This window comes from Hypomesus nipponensis, chromosome 10 (genome assembly GCF_054491055.1).
Source record: "Hypomesus nipponensis isolate SF chromosome 10, ASM5449105v1, whole genome shotgun sequence".
NCBI classification, from domain to species: domain Eukaryota; kingdom Metazoa; phylum Chordata; class Actinopteri; order Osmeriformes; family Osmeridae; genus Hypomesus; species Hypomesus nipponensis.
This window is the reverse complement of record NC_140370.1, coordinates 11,992,187-12,012,912: the sequence shown is the minus strand read 5'-3', so window position 1 is coordinate 12,012,912 and position 20,726 is coordinate 11,992,187. Positions and strand designations below refer to the sequence as shown.

Sequence of the window (20,726 nt, the reverse complement as noted above, 5' to 3'; positions counted from 1 at the left end):
TCAGATGAAGAACTCCCCCACGGACAGGCCCTTTATAACGAGCTCTGCAGCAATGCACTGCACACAACAGGCTCTTGTTCATATTATCAGCATGAAAAGTTACAGCACACAAGGATACAGCTTTCTCAGCGGCTATCCAAATGGTCTTCTAGCACAACATGTTTCAACTTTCTCAACAACTAACTGTAACTGTATTACTTTTACAACACAATTATAATTTCCACCCAAAAAATTACAATGTAGCCTATGGCTCTTATCACTGCAATGCAAGTTTCCCACTTGTATTCATGTGATTGGTGAACCCAAAACCCTTGTGTTATCAATAAGCAAATATGACCAGCTTTTCACGATTATATATATTTAAGCATAGGCCTACTGTTTACATCATGAATATCATGAATGTCCCGTCATCAGCTGACTGCAATGCTTTTGAGTCAAGTTAAGTACTTGTCTGAACACATGCAAACTCCATTCATGTACAATATTAATAACTATAAGTTGAAATTCACAAATATATTATTGCAATCAGAAAGTTGGTGGAAGCATCATAACACTGTCCTCGATGATTGAGAATTGTTTTTTTCAATCGCTAGGACCTATTTTTCACAACTTAAGGCAATTTTTTTCCTCTTCGTACGATTTTGTACAGGCCTTTGTTCATACGATCTCTGAAATAAATAAAACAATAGTGGCTTTTAGATATGTTACGGTAGTTGAAGGGGCGTCACGGGCTGATTTATATAATTTTTATGAGCTGTGCCAGCGACAAGTTAAGAGTTTGAACCTTCACGAGTCGATTTTAGCCTTGCCAACACACAGGACTACGCGACTTCGGCTAATCTTAGCCTTACTGTAAATTAAAGAGAGAATTCTTCGTCAACGCCGTGCACAGACTTGGAACTGTCGACGTAAGAATCAGTGGTTGTCATTTTATGCGCTGTGTTTTATAAACACGTTTATGCGTTACTTTTTATGTGTAGCCTTGATGTCATGCATAATAAGGTATCTGATTGCACTTTGCTCCTAAGTCAAATTATTTGGCAAACTACGTGTCTGTCTGTTTAAAAGTTTAAGGGTCAATAAAATGTGTATAAAACACAAATCTGGCAATTGATTTATACTTTGCACAATTGTGCATGTCGACATTTGGACTGGATTGCTGCCTGACGCCGTCAATAGCTGAAGTAGAGGAAGACAACGACGTAGCCGAGCAAATCATGTAATAATAATGTCATGTCGCGGTAGAGCTAGCCTGCTGTCAACTGATAAAAGTCAAGTTTGTGGCTAACTAACTACTGAAAAGGGCGAGTTTATTACACTCATTGCCAACGCTTCTCATACCAACAACAACATTAATCATTTGACTGCATTCGTCCCACTTATTATTACTACGATTGCTACGATACGTGTTATTGTGCAGACAGATATTCTGCGCGATAAGAATGTATTTGTCGACTGTCAAGAATGCACTGCTTCATCTTCTAGTCAATTAATTATAATGTTTTTGTTGCTACAGTGTACTCGTATCAGAATATATCCTTAGTGTAGTCCAGTTAAATTAGTCAGTAAGTTGAACTTGTCTTTACTCTGCCCCACCAGTAGATGGCTCTATCTGGCTGGGTATGTTTGGTAACGGGGGCTTCAAGGGGGATTGGAAGGGGCATCGCCCTACAGCTCTCAGAGGCAGGAGCCACAGTTTACATCACGGGGCGCCAGGAGAGGACTTTGAAAGAAACTGCAGCTCAGGTGAGGAGATGGCGTAAAAAACTTAATTGTCAATTGTCTCCAAGCCAGGGATAAACCGTTTTCCAGCACATATCCTCATGTAATGTTGCAACAGTGAATGTGTTTGCAGTTTGATAGTTTGGCACCATATAATGAGCCATTTTCTTTTGTTTTCTGACTATGTTTGTTTGAATCATGTTTATTTTTTTATCCTTTTAATGGCAGGTAAAAGAGAGGGGTGGGAATTGTGTGCCTGTGATCTGTGATTCTTCAAAAGAAGAAGAAATCAAAGACCTGTTTGAACAAATCACACGAGAACAAAATGGAAGACTGGACATTCTTGTCAACAATGCTTATGCTGGAGTACATGTGAGTGGCAAAACTCATAAATATTAATGTTGATTAATTTATTTAACCCTTGCTTGAGTTGTCTACCACCTTTATGGCTCAGTAGAAAAACATGACTAATTATTTCTCATCATATTCAATTCCAGGCAATTTTTGAAAACATGGGAAAGAAGTTTTGGGAAACTGATCCATCCATATGGGATACCATAAACAACACAGGCCTTAGGTAGATCAGCTGACTTATTCTGCCCAGTCTTGCCTTCCTCACAATGAGTAATTTCAAGATTACAATACTTTATGACATCCAGGACTTCAACTTGAAAACTCCAGTCTTTAATTAAATACCAGTAGTAACTTAAACTAATAATGGATACTGATATTCAAACAAACTGATAAACAAACTCACATTCTATTACATAACAGTAGTATAAAACTGAATTTTGTGGTTCATCAGGGGCCACTATTTCTGCTCTGTGTATGCATCACGGATTATGGTGGCTCAGGGCAGAGGCTTGATTGTAGTCATCTCTTCTATGGGAGGGTTGAAATATCTCTTCAACGTGCCATATGGTGTTGGCAAGGCAGCGGTGAGTCCTCCAGACAGTAAATGACTTAAACTGCATGTTTGACATGCTAGTTCAAACATGAACAATCAAAGTTTTCCCATTACTGTTCTGAACCTAAGCTCCAAGTCTTACTTCCCACACCACTCCAGTGTGACAGGTTGGCGGCAGACACAGCATTTGAGCTCAAGAGCAGAGGAGTGGTGTCTGTCAGCTTGTGGCCAGGGGCAGTCCAAACTGAGTTGGTGTCACAACTCGTCATTGAGAAGGACACACCAGTTGGTATTGATCCTAAGGTAGATGAACTATTGTATTATAACCAGAATACGTAAATTGTCTTTACAAATGATCCACAGTCTGGTAGCTCCATACTATGGGTAATGTTATTTTTGTCTTCACAAATGTAACTTTCAGAGAAATTTACAGTTTACTGTCTATTCAATGTTTGTATGTAAAACACATTTTCAGTTCAAAGATGTGTTTACCAGTGGAGAAACCACAGAGCTTAGTGGGAGGTGTATTGTGGAGCTGGCAAAAGGTACAGTTTGTTACTTTCTTTAAAAATTGATTCAGGTACCTAATACTATAAAAGGCAAAGGTATGAATGGTGTACACATTTCTCCCAAACAGGTTAATACTTAGTGAAACTATTGCAAGGTCATCCTTCTGTTATTTAAGCCTTCAAGGTGGTAGGACAATGGCTATTTAACATTTTGTCATGTCAAGTTATATGATCTCAGCAGTTGTAGTTATCTTTTTATTTTCTCTCTTGAATTTGTGTTTTTTGTGATGTGTTAAAGATAAGAACTTGATGTCACTAACTGGAAAAGTGTTGATGACCTCTGATCTGGCAAGACGCTATGGAATAAAAGATGTTGATGGTGAGATACACATGCTGTGACATAGTTGATTTACTTTCTGGACACCTCCATTCATTGTATAAAACGATCGCTCTTTACTTTCAGGACGCAGTGTGACAGACTACACCTCGATCAAATTCCTCGTGACCCAGGTTCCATATTTGTCCTGGCTCTCCCCTGTAGTGCCTTCATTCCTTCGGGTCCCCCGGTTCGCTCTTAACCTTGCCAGTGGACGTTTCTAAGCACCACCGACATTCCATGTCATAGCTACAGCATGTTTTCCTCACCACACAAACAGTCAACTGTACTCATCTATACATTTATATCTGACTGGTGGGTAATGCATGTATAAGCGTATGTAATAATAGGCTATTGAAGGGAGGAGTATTTCGAGGAGTATTTACTGAAAGCTAAACCCAGCTGTGACTAATCATAATGTAATACTGACTGTAATGAAATGTGATTTATATTGACAGAAAATCTGTATGATTATGTGCATATTCATGTAATGGTACAATGAAGATCTTTGAAAGGAGGTTTCACCAGAAATACATTTAGCTATGATGAGAACTGATGAGAGGCTGTGTTTAACTATTAAATCCATAAAATGTAAGCACTGGAAAGCTATTTTTCTTCCTTTTATAACCTTGATATTATAATATCAAATGATTAAATTGTTGGATGTTCTAAAGAGCATAGATATCACTCTGCGGGGACATTTGCATGTTACAGCATCAGAGAAACAGGTGAAAATCAGGTCACTTCAAGACATATCTAAAATAAATCGTGATAATGCGGTTATCTACTGTTAAATGTCTACTTATCAATGCCATTAAAGTACATTTAACACAGATGACCTTAGCTATGGCACTGGACATACGCAGTGTGAGAATGGGTTGATTTATTTCCATGGGCATTGCCAGTGATCACCTGTACTCCTTCACAGGCCACACATGCACTTAAAAACATCCATTCATCCATGCCTGTGTTAAGACAGGTTATAATAAAACTATGTTCATGTTCAGTTCAGTAGGGTCAGTTTCATGGATACAGTAAACATAAAGTATCAGAATTACTTTAATGAAATGGGTAAAGCTCTGCCACTTTAAGTACTGATTCATCCAATATTATTTAGGCAGAATTGGTCATTTGTAACAGTGAATGCATTGTAGGCTACTATATCATCAAGCCATGAAGATATGAACCAAAGTAAGTTTCCATTACTAAGTGGTATTAATAAACAAAAACGTTTTATATACTGTTTTTTAAACCAAAACACTAACTTTACCCATGCAGGAATAAGGCTTTTCAAGTTCAAAGTATGGACAACCTATACAGCACTGTAGCTGTATGCACTTCAGACATGGACTCAATACTGAGTCAAACAACTCACCATCAATCATACACACTTTTTTTTTTTAACCCAATTTAAACTTCAGAACCTCATTAAAATGTGAAGTAAAACATTTACGAATGTATGACACACTAGTACCCTACCTATGCCTAAATAAGGACACAGCTGTATGTCAATCATTAATTGCTGTTCTAATTCTGTGGACATTCAAAACAACAATAAAGAACATAATGTGATTACCTAAATTGATTTTTTTTTATTCTTTATACAAAACTGTTCAAAATCATTATGAAAGTTACCTTTAAAGGTATTTATATGTTGTTTACAGTTGAATCCCAACTGATACATGGGGATAAGATATGATAGTCCAAACAAAAAAGTCAGTTTACAACACAGATGATCTTTTTTCATACAGTTAGCTCGTTAACTCTAGCACAATTTGATTATTTTAACATCACTTGTTTCAGTGAGACAACATCTCCTAAATCTGTGTCCTTCACATCAACAACATTTCTCCTCATCATTATCTGTCATTCCTTGCCCGCTGTCCCAGCTACACCTCTGTAAAAGTGTGCAACAAAAATGGGGTCCCTCTCTTCTAAGATGTGCAAGAAGCTGTTTCTTTCCTCCTCACTCCAGGACTCAAACCATTGGGTCCAAAGGCGCAGCTGGCACTCAAATATATTTGGTGGTCTGTCCATAACCTTGAAACAATATAAAGAATAAATTCCAGAGTAGTGTTTAGTTTTTATTTATGTTTGGGGACGTTGACAAAAACAGCTTTTACATATGCAAATACATGACACAATTTGGAGTAAATTAAAAAAGGTTTACCTGAAGAGTGCTCAGTGAATCTAGGAGAGTGCACACTTTCCCTGGCACAGCTTTACCCAAAAGGTCCTGCAGGAACCGTTCCCTCTGAGCAGTGCCCCAACCTAGAAACCAGCTCAACACACATCTCTGCTCTTGAAGAGTAACGTAAGACAGTGGCATCGGCTCTCTACTAGCCCCAGAGTTCAGTGAGCAACATGATAAGGTCTCCAAGCTGAGAGGTACTGAGCCTTGTGGAGGCAATGGGAAGTCTGTCAGACTAGGTGAAGACAGGTTCTCTGTAGTGGAGGGCATCCGGTCAGGGGGCTGCTGGTTTGAGCCTTGGTTGACGTGAAAGAACCAGGACATCTTCAGAAAAAAAGAGCAAGATTATAAACATTCTAAATGGTGCTGAAACAATGACATGTTGAATTTAAAGTACTACACAATACAAAGTAAAATGTTAAGAAGTCTAGTCTAATATTCAATGCATTAAAATCATAACTACACCTAACTGACTGTTAGTGATGGCACCCATTTATTTTTATTCTTATACAATAGCCAAGAACTTTATAGAACCCACCTAGCTAGTCAGTAATCCACTATTCTGCTCTACCTGGATAGCTTTGTGGCTAACACAATTGCTGATTCAGTTGAGACAGTGGTGGTTTTAGATGGCTCTATTTAGTCTACCTAACTAGATAATTACAGTAGCAATGGTTTTCTCACCGCATAATTTTATACCGGTCGCCTTGTTTTACTCATTATGTAGAGCAAGTTTACTTAGAAACGAAGGAGTATCATCTACTAAATTTAGCAGCTAACTAGCCTGGCTAACGTTAGCTAGTTCATGATGGTTGTATGTGCCGTTTGTCGAAGGACAACATACCTTAGGACATCAAAGTTGCGCAAAGTGCGCAAATAGATGACTGTAATATGGTACGAACATTTTGTAATATCAACAAAATGCAGTAACAAAGCAGTGCAAGTAACGATTAGTTATGATTAGATGGACGACCGTTTAATATAACTAACCAGAATTGCATTAAAATCAAAGCACAACGTGTTTTTATCCATTTGGATATACATTTTGATCAAACACATTCCCATTGACGGAAGTCATCAACTGGGTGACGTTGGAAAGGAAGGCGTAACTCCGGAGCGAACGAGCTAGAGGAAGGGAAAATGGCGGACCTCGAAGACGTAACGCTGGACGGGAGGCCGCTCCATTCTTTAAGGGTAGCCGATTTAAAAGCTGCGCTAGAGGAGAGAGGTCTTCCTAAAAGTGGACAGAAAAATGCTCTTGTCAAGAGACTCAAAGGGGTAAGTTTGGATAAGGGTTTCACATCACAATACCTGCAGCTCCAAGACCTCGGTGCTAGATGGCTAAGCTAACGCTAACATAGTCAGGCTGATGCTTGTCTCGAAGGCCAGAATGCATTCTTTAGTTTGAGGAATGACTGAATGTGCTCTGTGTATACTGTGCGCGGTGGGGATGTCTATAGAATAAATGGACACTTTAGAACGGGCTATTTAGAGCAGCTAGTTTGTCTGAAAATTACTAGTTGTGATGTGTGTATATTGTTAAACGCAAATAGTTGAAAGTGGCTTGCAAATAATAGGAGTCTAGTTGGTCTTCCGGAGGTCAGGTCCGCGCTTTGTTGGTATGCACGAGTTGAGGGGGGAGGTTACACAACGTGGATGCATCTACTGTAATGTTACTGGAAAAGGGAATGGTAGCTTGCCACCAATGAGCAGGATCTAAATGTTTTCCTCTTTTTATCATAACTGTTAGGTTAACGTAAAGTATTGTGTCATTTATGTAATTGGCCTGTACACGTAGTGTAGACCGTAATAATGAATAGGCTCAACTTTTCAAAAACTATCATCATAGCTATGATTATCATTAACACCGTTACGCCCCTTTTTCAATTGAAAGAGACATTTAACAACAATCTTATTCTAATCAATTTTATTTTATTATGTATGCAGCTTGCCAGTGTAGCTTACATGGTGTAACATAAAAAAAATATTTAAAAAACCTGCATAGGTAAATGTGCCTTATTGGAAACTTGATGAATTGTGTAGTTAGCGAATGGAGAAGAGTTTTATCTTTCACATAGTTGTTTGCCGAGAACCTGTAAAAATATATATTTTGTCCTCATCAGGCCCTCATGCTGGAGAACCTCCAGAGAACCTCCACTCCTCACATTGGACTGCAGCCAAACTCTCAGGTGAGACCTAAGCAGGAGTAGCCAGCAATGAACTTGGAACATTTGTATGTGCAGAACGTCAGGTTGGGCAATATCTTTTATTGTCCGATTTTGACAAGGATATTTATTCACCCAGATTGGGGAGGAGATGAGCCAGAACAGCTTCATAAAGCAATATCTGGCTAAGCAACAGGAGCTCTTGCGACAGCGTCTGGAGAGGGAGGCCAGAGAGGCTGCGGAAACTGACGGTGAGTGACAGTGCCTTAATCATATCGTCTTAAATCTTAAGACGGGGTTCTCCAATCCTGGTCCTCAAGGGCTGCTATCCTGCATGTTTCAGATGCTACCCTGCTCCAGCACACCTATTTCAAATGAATGGGTCGTTCTCAAGCTCTGTGGAAGCCGGGTAATGACCATTCGTTTGAATCAGGTGTGCTGGAGCAGGTTAGCGCCCATTCAAGCTGGCCTCAGTTTGATATCTCAATTGTATTTTTCAATGTACAGAACAAGAGAATCTTACAGAAGTCAACAACAGCTCCTCCTGTCCTGCAGACCAGGTTCGATTGCAAGTGCAGTTTTATTGTATATGACTTTTTCTGTTGTTTAGAATTAGCCTGCTCTCTTGTCATTGCGTGTTTGAGGTAACGTAATGTCATGGGATACAATGGAATGCATGCAATGGGATCATCTTGAAAAGGTGCATGCATGAGAGAATCCAAATGGCTGTATTTTTCGCGACAAACACAGTCTCCGCTGCCTTTCCGTCCTCAATAGGATGTCGCACCTGTGTTGGGTGACCAGCCAAAGCCGCTAGGCTCCCCTGAGGGAGAGGCACCAGCAGGCCCAGCAAGCATGGGAGATGGGTACAGAGCCAGAGAAGGTCAAGTGTCTGGAGGACCACTCGCTCCTTCCTCACCTACCTCTGCCCCCGGTGCTGTCCCCTCATTGCGTGTTGCTGGTGGCGAGCAGCGACCAGAGAGGGTTCCCACTTCCAGCCAAGTACCAGATGATAGCGATGACGATGACAGTGACGGAGGGGATGAGGACGGTGAGGACGATGACTGGGACGCGAATGCCAGGAGGAGGAGGAGTCTCGGAGAGCCGGCAAGAGGCCAGCCTGCAAGAGAGAGGTCTGGAGGATCCCACCAGCCCCCACCCCACATTCCTCAACTGTTGTCCCAACAGCTTCGCCAACCCACCCCTCCACCCTCCCCTCCCCCAGAATTATCATTCCCTCTGCCTGATACTCCCAAACAAAGCCCCCCGAGCCCAGGTGAGCCCCCAGCTAGGCAGCGTACTTCCAGTACCTCCAGCTCTGGCTCCTCAAGCAGTGGCAGCCGTAGCAGCAGCCCAGAGCCACAGAGCGGCCATGTGGATCGCAAGCCTGGTCCGCTGACCTTGCTCGCCCGCAAAATGGAGTCAGAAGGTGCTTTCTCTGGAGCTGGGTGGCACGGACGTGTGGATGGAGAGAGGCAGGACAGCAGTGCTGCAAATGCAACAGTGTTTCCTGGCAGAGGTCCTCAAGAGGGCACAGTGTCGGCCATCACCCATACTGCCAATCCTGCAGCGGGCCTGCCCTACTGTAGTATGATCCCAGGAAAGAACCAGGGAGTCCATCTCACCCATGGTCAAGTCCCTGTGAGTGTTCTAAGGGCCACTGGCATGGAAGAGAGAGACATGGATAGGGAGCAGCAGATTGAGAGAGAAAGAGAGATGGCGCTTGAGCAAGAAAGACTTCAAGCCCTGGAGTTGGAAAGACAAGAGAGGCAAAGGTTATTTGAGCAAGAGCGTGCCATGGAACAGGAGAGACAGAAAGTTTTGGAGAAAGAGAGGGAGGAGAGAGAGCGAGCTTTGGAGCGAGTTGAAAGAGAGAGGCAGGAGCAGGAGAGAGCGTTGCAGCGAGAAAGGGAAGAGAGAGAGAGGGCTTTAGCAAAAGAACGGGAAGAGCGAGAGAAAGCGCTCGCGAGAGAGAGGGCTCTACAGCTGGAGAGAGAGAAGGAGTTGGAAAGGCAGAGAGTTTTGGAGCAAGAGCGTGCTATGCAGCAAGAAAGAGAGGAGCGAGAAAAAGCTTTGCAAAGAGAGAAGGAGGAAAGGGAGAGAGAACTGCAGTTGGAGAGGGCCAGAGCTTTGGAACTGGAAAGAGAGAAGTTGGCAAGAGCTCTTGAGCAAAAAAGAATGGAGAAGGAGACAGCCTTGGAAAGAGAGAGGATGGAGAGGGAGATGGCGTTGGCCCGTGAGAGGGAGGAAAGAATGAGAGAGGAGAGAGAAAGGGTTTTGATGCAAGAGAGAATGGAGAGAGAGAGGGCTCTGGAGCAAGAAAGGATGGAGAAGGAGAGGGCATTGGAGCAAGAACGATTGGATAGAGAGAAGGTTTTAGAGCAAGAGAGGCTGGAGAAGGAGAGGGCTCAGGAGAGAGAGAGGCTGGAAAAGGAGAGGGCTCAGGAGAGGGAGAGGCTGGAGAGGCTGGAGAAGGAGAGGGCTCAGGAGAGAGAGAGGCTGGAGAAGGAGAGGGCTCAGGAGAGAGAGAGGCTGGAAAAGGAGAGGGCTCAGGAGAGAGAGAGGCTGGAGAAGGAGAGGGCTCAAGAGCGAGAGAGGCTGGAGAAGGAGAAGGCTCTTGAGAGAGAGAGGCTGGAGAAGGAGAAGGCTCTTGAGAGAGAGAGGCTGGAGAAGGAGAAGGCTCTTGAGAGAGAGAGGCTGGAGAAGGAGAAGGCTCTTGAAAGAGAGAGGGAGATGGAGAAAGAAAAAGACAGGGAAAGAGCTCTGGAACGTGAACGCCAGGAGATGGAGAGGGCTCTGGAGCAGGAGAAAACCCTGCAGAGAGAAAAGGAGGAGACGGAGAGAGCTGTAGAACAAGAGAAAGAAAGGCTTAAAATGGCAGAGAGAGAGAGGGAGAGTCATCTTCCTCCATGGAAGCGAGGTCGTGAGATTGGTCTCACCCCCCTGCCCACTCCTCCCCCCTCTCCACAGGAGCAGGTAGAATGGTGACAACAGAGGGAAGAGAACAGGAGGGTGGGCAGCCTGAGGCAACACGGAGGGACAACCAGCCCGCAGACTCTGGTACACCCCTGTCACCAAATCTTAAGACACCTCTGTCCCCCCAGTCCTCTTCCAAGAAGTCCCGTTTCTTGAGAGACGCCCCAGTTCTTCCCCCTTCTTCCTCTGCGGTCATCAAAAGGCCTCGTACCTTTTCTGACGGCCCACATCCTCAGGCCTCTCCCTTCAGCGAGGAAGGGACGCAGTCTTCTTCTGAGAAGGCAGCGCTCCAGATGCCTTCCAGACAGGGCGTTCTTGTGTCAGCGCCACCAGTAGCCTACGGGTCTGGGGTTATGGCCTCGCTGTCCAGTCATTCTCAAGGAGACAATACTAGAATCCTGACTTCAGAGGGGAACATCCAAATGGACAAAGGGGAGACAGAGAAACGTGCACTTGAAGAGTTGGCTAAAAAAGGAAAAGGCGTGGATGCCAGAAAGATCCCTTCAAGTCCAGCGGGGGCCAAGCTGCCCCTGTCATCCCCGCCAGAGGCACGTGAGGCAGAAGGAAGAAGAGGCAGAGACGAGAAGAGGGAAGAGAAGCGAGGCACGCGTACCTCCTCATCCAGTGACTCCTCGTCCTCAGACTCTGAGTCGGGGTCGTCCTCTTCTCGTTCATCCGGGTCGTCCTCGTCCTCACAGGACAAAGCCCACGCCACTGCCAGTGGTAGAAGGGTGAGTGGTCCTCTCACTTATCAATGCGCCAATACACCGCCCAGACAACAACATAGGCTGTTGCAAGCAGATTTTGTTTGGATTTTTTTCTCCTCCCTTTTCTTCTCTTTTCACTGTTGTAGGAGACAGCAAAGTAAGGTTGAAGCTATAATGGAGATGAGAAAATGTTGCTGTACTGCTCTAACAGTGTGTGTACAGATATCTAAATAAGACACGTTCACCAGGGAAGTGTAAGCGTCACTCTAAGGGGTTAATAAATGTACATGGCGAGGGGAGACTTGTATATCTGGAAGACATGATCATGCCCACTTTAATGTTGTACGTGTCTATGAGGACAGACGTAGCTACAGTCAGTAATTGTTTTTAAACCCTACACGCTCCACCAGTTCTGTATATCCATACATTTATCCTATTACATCTTTGCCCATTTCACATTATAGACATCTCTCTCTTCCTTTAGTCTGAGAAACGTCAAAGAAACAGCTCAGCCCAGGATAAGAAACCTGCCCGGCATGAGAATTCAACAGAGACCCCAAAAGTCCCTCTTTGCAAGAGGGGCGTGTCTGAGAAGAAGGACATGTCCACCGATGGAGACAAACACAGCAAGGTCAGCTGGCTCAAAGCCTACCTACCAGCTCATCATTATCCAGCATTGCATGACACAAACATGTAAATGTCAATTCGGCCTGTTTTCAGTGGTCACTGAAGAGTTGAATGACAGCTTGTGCATAAGGCTGTCCACATACTTCTTTTGATAACCGTTTCATTTCAAATCATTAGAACCCATTCCATGGAAAACCGACTGGAGAAGATGACCGGCAGAGGAGTGAGAATAGTGATGTGGAGGAAGACGGAAGAGAGACAGCCAGGTCTGATTGTGTTCACACAGTTGGTGCACATGCATGCACACAATATTGTAACACCCCTTGCTTGCAGATATTTGGCATAGTTACAGTAAATAATTGTGTCAATGGTCTATACCCATTTAGGTGATCGATTATTATTCAAGTAAGAAACACTTGCTTTTGAAATCCGTGGCTGATTGTGGGGGGGTCCTTTCTATAGCATTTTCATGCAAACTGACAGTGGTACGTATTGGCGTGAATGCGATGACAAACACCGACGTATTCCTGCGGCAGAGCGCCAAGTTAATCTAAAGGTCTTAGTACATGTCGTTGAAGGCTAGGTTTGCTTCACAATCGGGTCAAAATATGAGGTTGTCAGAAGCTGTTCAAAGGAAGGTAGGAGACGAGAAAAGCATCCGTCACATCGCAGGGAATATTAAACTAGCGACCTGTCTCTGGTGCTGATCGTTGGATTATTGTTGCAACACCGTTGACACTGCGGCTAATTTACAGTTTACAGTCGACTAATAATAACGCACCACTGTCAGTCTTGGGATTGCTATAAAAATAAAGAAAACTGCTCGTAATTGTAGCCGCTGTGTGTTTAAATCTAACTGAATGTCGCAATATTTGGAAGGACTGCGAATGCAAAACTTGACATGAGCCTGTTTTTGTTCAACTTTCGGTATTACAATTAGGTTTAATATATTAGTGTCATAATCAGCTTAGTGTTATTATTGGCTAGTTGTGTTAACCGTCTTAACGGTTTATAGTTGTTATCCAACTACCATAGGTTTGTTGAAGTCAAATATTATTACAACCTGTTTTGTGTAATATCTAGGCTTGTAATCACAGTGGCCTATTCCATACAGATCCAAGTTGCATACAATAACTTAATTTTCCTCCTAATAAATCTCCCTGTTTTTCAATTTCCTTTGCCCCGCCCAGCCCTCTTCATGACCTGTGTTTTGAATCCTTCTTTGTCCAGGGAGGTGAAGCAGGGTGCCGTGGCAGAGTCTGAGCAGGCCCCAGAGGCCGCTGAGGAGGTAAGGCTGCAGTTGAACTTAAGTCCAGTTTGAAATGTGTTTCTTATGTCTGACCAGAGCTGTACTCTCAGGGCTTGGGTGTACCTGGAAGGATGCTTCTCTTCAGTAGTCTACCTGAAACATAGAACCTAGGATCCTAACTTGGGGAAATAATTCTGTTCATTTTTTAGTTTGCGCTCATCAGTTTATCATGTCTTATTTGCTTTCGACTCTTCACATAGTAGCATAAAATATGCCTGAATGCTAAGAGGCTCTCTGTCAAGAGGGTGATTTGAAAACTGGTACATTCAATGTTTCAGCAGTTTTGTAGCTGTTTGATTTGGCTATGTTTTTTTAAAACCTTTGCTGATGCTTTCTGAGACAGAAGCAGCATGGGATGCTAACTGTGGCTGATGTTTAAAACCCCATTGATTGCTTTGTTATAAAGGTGCTCATGCCTCTTCCATTACCCCTAATGGTACCTGCATACTACTACTGCCACTACTACTACCACTACTACTACTGCTGCACCTGTTCCACTGTCACCAAGGGCCCTGGGTATACCTCAGATAGGCCCCAGATTCTGCACTGCAGAGGGACATCCATGGCAACACAGGCCACGTTGCCACTGAGATGGCTAACGGGAGCTATTGATTGGACTGCTCGACTAGAGGTCTGAGAGAGGGGTGTGTGGTCTGTCACCAAGGCCCCCCCCTGCTCCTGACTGAGCCCACCTGGGTGGCCACACTCAGCCACACAGGAGATGAGGAAGCACTCACTCGGCACCAAAGGTTTCTCCGACACAAGTTATTGAACGGCTTTAGGTCATGGTGCTGGACTTTTAACATCTAGTTACAGATGAAGGCTCTTGCCCAATGGACTTGAACAGAAACCTTATCCATGTGGTACTGGACTGTGAATATATCAGTCAAGAAGTTACACTGTGGACATTTTGTTTCCATGGCCTTTTCTGGTGCATATCAGGACACTCACAACCAATGTTTGGTCGTTTGCTGTTTGGCCATCAAGGAGAGATTTGCCATTAGGTCTCTACCTCAACAACATTTCTGCTACATCTTGGAGATTAACCTGAACCAACGCCAGTGTTGTTTAAGGAATATTTGGACTTTGAAAAGAAGTGACTGCATGCAAGGCATAATCCCATCTCCATCTAACGACCTTTGGACAGTGACAGAACAGAAACACATGATAAAACTCTGAAAGGACTAATGCCTGAGATCTGTGGACTAACCTGGCCCAAAGCATTGTCAAGCCCCACTCCCAATGAACTACAGAGCCCAACCTGCCAACCAGCTCTGATACCCACCCAAACATCTCAGCCTCCTTTGATTGGACCCTTGTTGCCTAGATACAGTACATGCAGTCGTGATTGGGCCATATCCAACCCAGTAAGGATCAGGTGTCAGTGGTACCAGGGAATAAGTAGTCATTTTCTCAATGTTATTCTTTACCAAGAAATATCTAGATAATGCTTAGTTTCAGTCAGAAGTCCTCCTTTTACCCTTAAATGGGGGAATTGACTACAATTTTGAAATGTAGTCCACAAGTCCAGATTATTCATGGCTACTGCAGTTTTGATTTACATATTTGAATATACATTTTCAACATTACATATGATAGTCTTTCAAGCCCAGTGTTTCCAAACACAATTTGGGTGTTATTGTCATAGTTGATAAAAAATGACTTGTTATGAAACAGAAACTGCAGTATTGCCATCAAGATACCACCTATCTGTCTTATCTTTGAGATAGACTGCTGGTCCATCCCAACACCTTCCTACTCAAAACTTTCCATTGTGTAAACTGAGCTAACGGGACATATTAGCGGTATGGGCCTACTGGCTAAACCCCAGCCATACGCTAGGGACCAAACATGTGAGCAGTCCTGACTGAGTTGAAGGTGGCCTGAAGTAGCAGTCTCTCTCACTGAGTCTCTCTCCCCTGCTTTCTCTCTCCCACTCTCTATATTATTGTCCTCCCTTCAACCTTTCCATAAGCCCTGTCCCTCCATGTCTGCCTCTCACCACCACCCCGTTCCATGGGGTTGGTCTTATCTCTTCTTGTTTCAGAGCCTGACACCCAAGGCCTTCACCGCCCGCAAGATCTCCCTTAGCAGTGAGTATACCGCCCCTCACCAAACCTCCCCGTCTTCAGCCGTTCTGGCGTTAGCTGCAGCTAGTCATCTTGACCCAGAGCAAACACTAGCGTTAGCTGCAGCTAGTCATCTTGACCCAGAGCAAACACTAGCGTTAGCTGCAGCTAGTCATCTTGACCCAGAGCAAACACTTGTCCACCTCTCCCCCCCTATTGTTCTTTTGTCTTTGTATGATGCTGTTCCTGTGTCTGTGTGAGCTCCTGTTTGGGATGCCGCTGCAGGACCTTGCTCACTTCCTCTTGTGGCCCTCCCAGGCAGTAAGACCTCCCCAGGCACCGGGAACACAGAGGGAGAGTTGGAGTCTGGAGGTGCAGCAGGGAGGAAGAGGAGGTGGGGCTCCAGCACGGCCGTCACTGCCAAGAAACCCTCCATCAGCATCACTACAGACTCCCTGAAGGTACCGCCCACTGACCACAGCAGACACCGTCAGCCCTTCCATTACAGCCCCCAAAGCTGGGCCACACCCCATGTACATGCTTGAATCCAGTTCTAATCTCTCTCTCTGCCCCATCCCCAGTCTCTGATCCCAGACATCAGGCCATGTCCAGGCCAGGAGGCGGTGGTGGATCTGCACCCAGAGGAGGCTCACCTCTCTGGGGGAGAGGAGGACAGCAGGGAGCTCCCTGACCAGGAGCTCAAGATCAGACGCACCGTGACACAGGTCAGCCGTGTGCACTGAAGGGGACAGGCTAAATAGGGGATCCACTTTAAGGACTTCAGAAGACGGGCCAGTTAGATTAACACAGAGATAAATGCATTTGTAAAACATGACCCATGACTTAGTTTTGACCCTGCTCATCCTCTGCTTCTAATATGTCGGATACCAGGTGGTTCCCTCAGAGAGTCAGGAGAACGGCCAAAAGGAGGCTAAGAGGAGCAGGCGTGAGGACGAGGAGAGGGAGGACGGAGGGGAGCTGAAAGCCCAGCGTGAGAGAGGGAAGAGCCACGAGGAGAAGATGAACAGTTTGTTCCCAGGTGCCATGGAGACACAGTCCCCATCTCCTCCCAGTCATGACATGGACATGGACACAGGTCAGATATTACGGCTTTTGTTTCAACCTGCTCCTGTGGACAACAGACTGATGTTTACCCTAGGATATTGAAGCTGCCACACCATTGCTGGTGGTAGTGGGTTTACATATTTCCAGTTGACGTTGTTCCTCATCTCCCCCTCCCCCCCCTCCCCCCCCCAGTCACCCCTGGAGACACGCTGATCCGTCGCTCCATCAGCCAGCAGAAGTCTGGCGTGTCCATCACCATCGACGACCCTGTCCGCACTGCCAGGCAGCCCTCTCCACCACGGGGCAAAGTCTCCAACATCGTCCACGTGTCTAATCTGGTCAGAGCCTTTAAAAACACTCGCACCCTGGCTTCTCTGTACGCCATCCAGCTGCTGTCATGCCGTGACCTTCTGGGTATATGACACCACTCTAGAACATGCTGCTGCAGAGCCGTCTGCAGAGTAATAAAGTGGATGTGATTCGGCAGGGCTGGCTGAGTGGCTCGGGGGGTGTTGTACTGACGCTGTGTGTTGATGCAGGTGCGGCCGTTCACCCTGGGCCAGCTGAAGGAGCTGCTGGGCCGGACGGGCACCGTGCTGGAGGACGGCTTCTGGATCGACAAGATCAAGTCCCACTGCTACGTCACCGTACGTACACACACACCCAGGCGTCTCCTTCTGGGTCTGGGTTCCTGCTTCTGGACTCAGTAATGACTGACTGCCTCTCTTTACTCCTCCTGTGCGGCAGTACCCCAGCCCAGAGGAGGCGGTGGCCACGAGAGCAGCCCTCCATGGGGTGAAATGGCCTCAGAGCAACCCCAAGTTCCTCAACGTAGACTTCAGCCAGCAAGAGGAGGTGGGCATCATCCCCGTCGCATCCCCGATCTGTCGGATCTCTTCTGACCTCATTATAATGATATATCCTCTGGGTTTGTGTAGCTGGACTTCCACAGAGGCCTGTCCACAGACGAGAAGGCGGGCGATGAGGCGGCGGCAGGGCCCGGTCGAGGCCGGCCAGCCGGGCCAGCCCCCCTCCTGCCGGAGCGAGACCAGTGGGCGGAGCGCGAGCGTGAGATGGAGCGCAGGGAGAGGGCCAGGGCCGAGCGGGAATGGGACAGGGACAAGGTCCGGGACTTTGGCAAGCCAGGAGAGGAGCGGGAGGGAGGCCCCAGGAGGTCCCGGTCCAGGGAGAGGAGGCGTAAGGAAAGGGGCAAGAGCAAGGAGAAGAAGACTGACAAGAAGGGTGAGGAAGAGGGGGAAAGAGAGAGACGTCATATACGTGTTGTGTTTTTCGTATGTGACCTGCTGTTTGACCAGTTCTGCGTGTGTCTTTTACAGAGAAAGCTGCAGAAGAGCCCCCAGCCAAAATGCTGGATGACCTCTTCTGCAAAACCAAAGCAGCTCCTTGTATATACTGGCTCCCCCTTACAGACGAGCAGGTGAGGATAACCTCAGTGTGCATCTCCCATTTCGCATTCACGTGGTGAAGGCCTGCCATATGGCGAGTGCGTACATTTGTCTAAAACAACGACTTGACATGGACACGTGTTGTATTCCCGGTTCGTCTCCCCAGTTTGCCCAGAGGGAGGCAGCCAGAGCCGAGCGGGTCAAGGAGCGAGAGAGGAAGAGGAAAGAGATGCAGGACGAAGAGGACAAGAAAAGGGAGGAGGAGCGTAAAGAGAGGATGAAGGCCGGCGGTAACACGGGCGGGGACAGAGGGGAGGGAGAGAGGGGCGACCGAGACCGGGACAGAGAGCGTGACAGAGGTAGGGACAGGGAGAGGGAGGGGGACAAGCGTAGGGAAGCAGGCTACCGCAGGCCAGGGGGCAGCAGTGCAGGGGGGAGCCGGCGCTCTCGCAGTCGCAGTGACCCCCCCCCACGAGACAGGCGGCGCTAAGAAAAAGCAGCCAGTGTGTGGAACTGTCTTAACCCCTTCCTCATCACTGTTCCTTTGTCACTTCCTCTACTTTGTTACAAGTAAGATGCCACCCCCCACCCCCCTCAGTGGACCAACTGATGTAGTCTCCGTCTCCTGAACAGTCACTTTTTTAAAGCACATATCCATACACCCACACCCACACAGATATCCATGCCCACATAGGGACCATGACGTTAGCAGTGTTGGCTCCCACAGGGCCGTATGTCTTGCTCAAAGTCCAAGTTCAATCTTACTTAATTTTTCTTTCCTCCATTTGCCTTTTTTCTTGTAATATTTTTGTCATCTTGGCTGAATAGCTGTCTGATAGCTGTTGCCTAACTTCCCCTCTCTTCCCTGTGTGTCCTTAACATGAAAGTGCAGAGCTTCAGTATGTTGGCCCCCTTGCTAGTGATTTTGCGGCTTATTTCCGTTGGGAGCTAGTCTACTTCTGCGTGCTCTGGCAGTGACATCTTTAGACCCAGAAACACGCCCTAGCCTATCCACCCTAGCCTATCCACCCTAGCCTATCCACCCTAGCCTATCCACCCTAGCCTATCCACCCTAGCCTATCCACCCTAGCCTATCCACCCTAGCCTATCCGCCCTAGCCTATCCACCCTAGCCTATCCACCCTAGCCTATTCAGCCTAGCCTATCCACCCTAGCCTATCCACCCTAGCCTATCCACCCTAGCCTATCCACCCTAGCCTATCCACCCTAGCCTATCCACCCTAGCCTATCCACCCTAGCCTATCCACCCTAGCCTATCCACCCTAGCCTATCCACCCTAGCCTATCCACCCTAGCCTATCCACCCTAGCCTATTCAGCCTAGCCTATCCTGCCTGTGTACAAAAGTGGATGGAAAAGGAAAATGCTAAAAATGATATGCATTTGCAAGGCGGCGCAAACGTTCTACATTTCGTACTGGAGGGCAAGCTGGGTGTATAACTATGCTGCTATCCAGTCCTTTCAGGATTTCTAGACAAAAACCTCGTTCCAGGGTTGGAAAGACAAGTTATGCTGTGTTCTCTATCTCCTTTTGTCCTTGTTCGGTTGAGACTTTTTTTCTTGCAGGAGGTTGTTGATGAGCTGTCGACCTGGCACAGGTTTCTCTGCTGCCCTGTGATGTGTTCCTTGTCCAGCTTCAACCTCAAATTCTGTTCTCCTTTGTCAAAGCAGTCCGGAGAAGGGGGGTGCATATTATTAAATCTCAAGTTGTTTTAATATTGTTTTTTATAATCATTTTAGTATGAAAGCTTACTTTGTTCTTTTTTATTTTCCATTTATGTTTACGCCTGTAAGTGGTGAATGTACAAATAATAAAAAGTCAAGTTTGAGAAATGTGCTTTTTGATGTTTCTTCCATGGACAAAAGTTATAATTTGCAGTTGGTTGAAATAAAATCCAGGCAATGGAAAGGCCCAATGAGGTCGGATTCCATACATAACAAATTAACTGCATCAGTTATGGAATTTACAGGTGAGCCATTGGTTTGGAGCCGTTGGAATATGTATCTAAAATGTCTCACCTTGATTTGAGAGCTCTTTGATATATTGCAGGATTGTCCACAGCTAAAGATAGAGATACTTTATTTCCCCTATCTGGTCATGTTCAGAAATGTTCTGACTACTAGGAAGGTAAGTCTAATGCTGCCATGTGTTTTGGCCACAAGGTGTCAGATCTGTCCTACACCACAGTGTAATTATGTCTGAGCACAATGATGTCAGAGGGAGGATCTCTTGCTATGATTGGACCCCAACTAATAAAGCACAACAGCTTGAAATGGAGTCTCCCATTGGAAGAATATAGGCGTTCAGAGTGTACAGCTGGCAAGATTTCTACACAGAAGATGGATGCTATGTCACCTGGTGTACAGCTCTTAATTGCATGCTCATGGATATGTCAGTGGCATACTAATTCAATTAGTATATCTTAAGTCTGGTTCAAATGCTGACCCTTCAGGACCATAACCCCTCACCCTACCCATCCCTCTACATCCTTTCCACCCTTCCTCTCTCTCCAGTGCATCATAGAGCCCTCTATCTTTGGCCTGTTCTCTCCTTCACCCTGGCCCTGACATTCCTACTGCAGAGCTCAGCACAGCTCCTATGTAATTACAGCCTGCTGGTCGCTGACTTGAACATTTTTGTACCCTGATGCAATTCTGTGCTTCTGGGCGCCCAGAGCG

General features: G+C 45.8%; 3 protein-coding genes across 5 annotated transcripts; 2 read left to right on the top strand and 1 right to left on the bottom strand.

Annotated features, from left to right (window-relative positions):
• The first annotated feature begins 721 nt into the window (after positions 1-721).
• Positions 722-4,109, top strand: dhrs1 (dehydrogenase/reductase (SDR family) member 1). 3 transcript variants are annotated; one of them, XM_084707319.1, is made up of 9 exons: positions 722-908; positions 1,600-1,746; positions 1,951-2,094; positions 2,220-2,299; positions 2,528-2,660; positions 2,789-2,932; positions 3,105-3,174; positions 3,437-3,517; positions 3,609-3,747. In XM_084707319.1, the coding sequence occupies exons 2-9, from the start codon at positions 1,603-1,605 to the stop codon at positions 3,611-3,613; spliced, it is 801 nt and encodes a 266-aa protein (XP_084563445.1). In that variant the 5' UTR covers positions 722-908; positions 1,600-1,602; the 3' UTR covers positions 3,614-3,747. The 3 variants fall into 3 exon arrangements, with proteins under 3 accessions (XP_084563445.1, XP_084563444.1, XP_084563443.1); XM_084707318.1 differs by having other exon boundaries at positions 733-908; positions 1,603-1,746; positions 3,602-4,109; XM_084707317.1 differs by having other exon boundaries at positions 734-908; positions 3,602-4,109.
• A 974-nt stretch (positions 4,110-5,083) lies between these two features.
• Positions 5,084-6,539, bottom strand: c10h14orf119 (chromosome 10 C14orf119 homolog). The gene is made up of 3 exons (XM_084707322.1): positions 6,390-6,539; positions 5,685-6,029; positions 5,084-5,554 (listed from the first exon to the last, which is right to left on the bottom strand). The coding sequence occupies exons 2-3, from the start codon at positions 6,027-6,029 to the stop codon at positions 5,381-5,383; spliced, it is 519 nt and encodes a 172-aa protein (XP_084563448.1). The 5' UTR covers positions 6,390-6,539; the 3' UTR covers positions 5,084-5,380.
• Positions 6,540-6,803: 264 nt separating this feature from the next.
• Positions 6,804-19,880, top strand: acin1a (apoptotic chromatin condensation inducer 1a). The gene is given in 19 exon segments (XM_084707313.1): positions 6,804-6,983; positions 7,829-7,894; positions 8,010-8,121; positions 8,378-8,430; positions 8,648-10,829; positions 10,832-11,577; positions 12,038-12,184; positions 12,358-12,446; positions 13,411-13,468; positions 15,537-15,582; positions 15,877-16,019; positions 16,140-16,283; positions 16,450-16,654; positions 16,816-16,961; positions 17,163-17,270; positions 17,371-17,478; positions 17,562-17,865; positions 17,961-18,061; positions 18,196-19,880. Coding segments are annotated over 19 exon segments (5,220 nt in total). The 5' UTR covers positions 6,804-6,845; the 3' UTR covers positions 18,520-19,880.
• The last annotated feature ends 846 nt before the right edge of the window (positions 19,881-20,726 follow it).

What these genes read in the sequence shown, in the direction of transcription:
- c10h14orf119 (XM_084707322.1), bottom strand. Translation starts at nt 6,029, where the DNA reads ATGTCCTGGTTCTTTCACGTCAACCAAGGCTCAAACCAGCAGCCCCCT. An exon ending in ATTCACTGAGCACTCTTCAG is followed by an intron (nt 5,555 to 5,684) that starts GTAAACCTTTTT and finishes TATTGTTTCAAG; the next exon opens with GTTATGGACAGACCACCAAA.
- dhrs1 (XM_084707318.1), top strand. Translation starts at nt 1,603, where the DNA reads ATGGCTCTATCTGGCTGGGTATGTTTGGTAACGGGGGCTTCAAGGGGG. An exon ending in CAGTTGGTATTGATCCTAAG is followed by an intron (nt 2,933 to 3,104) that starts GTAGATGAACTA and finishes ACACATTTTCAG; the next exon opens with TTCAAAGATGTGTTTACCAG. An exon ending in TATTGTGGAGCTGGCAAAAG is followed by an intron (nt 3,175 to 3,436) that starts GTACAGTTTGTT and finishes GATGTGTTAAAG; the next exon opens with ATAAGAACTTGATGTCACTA.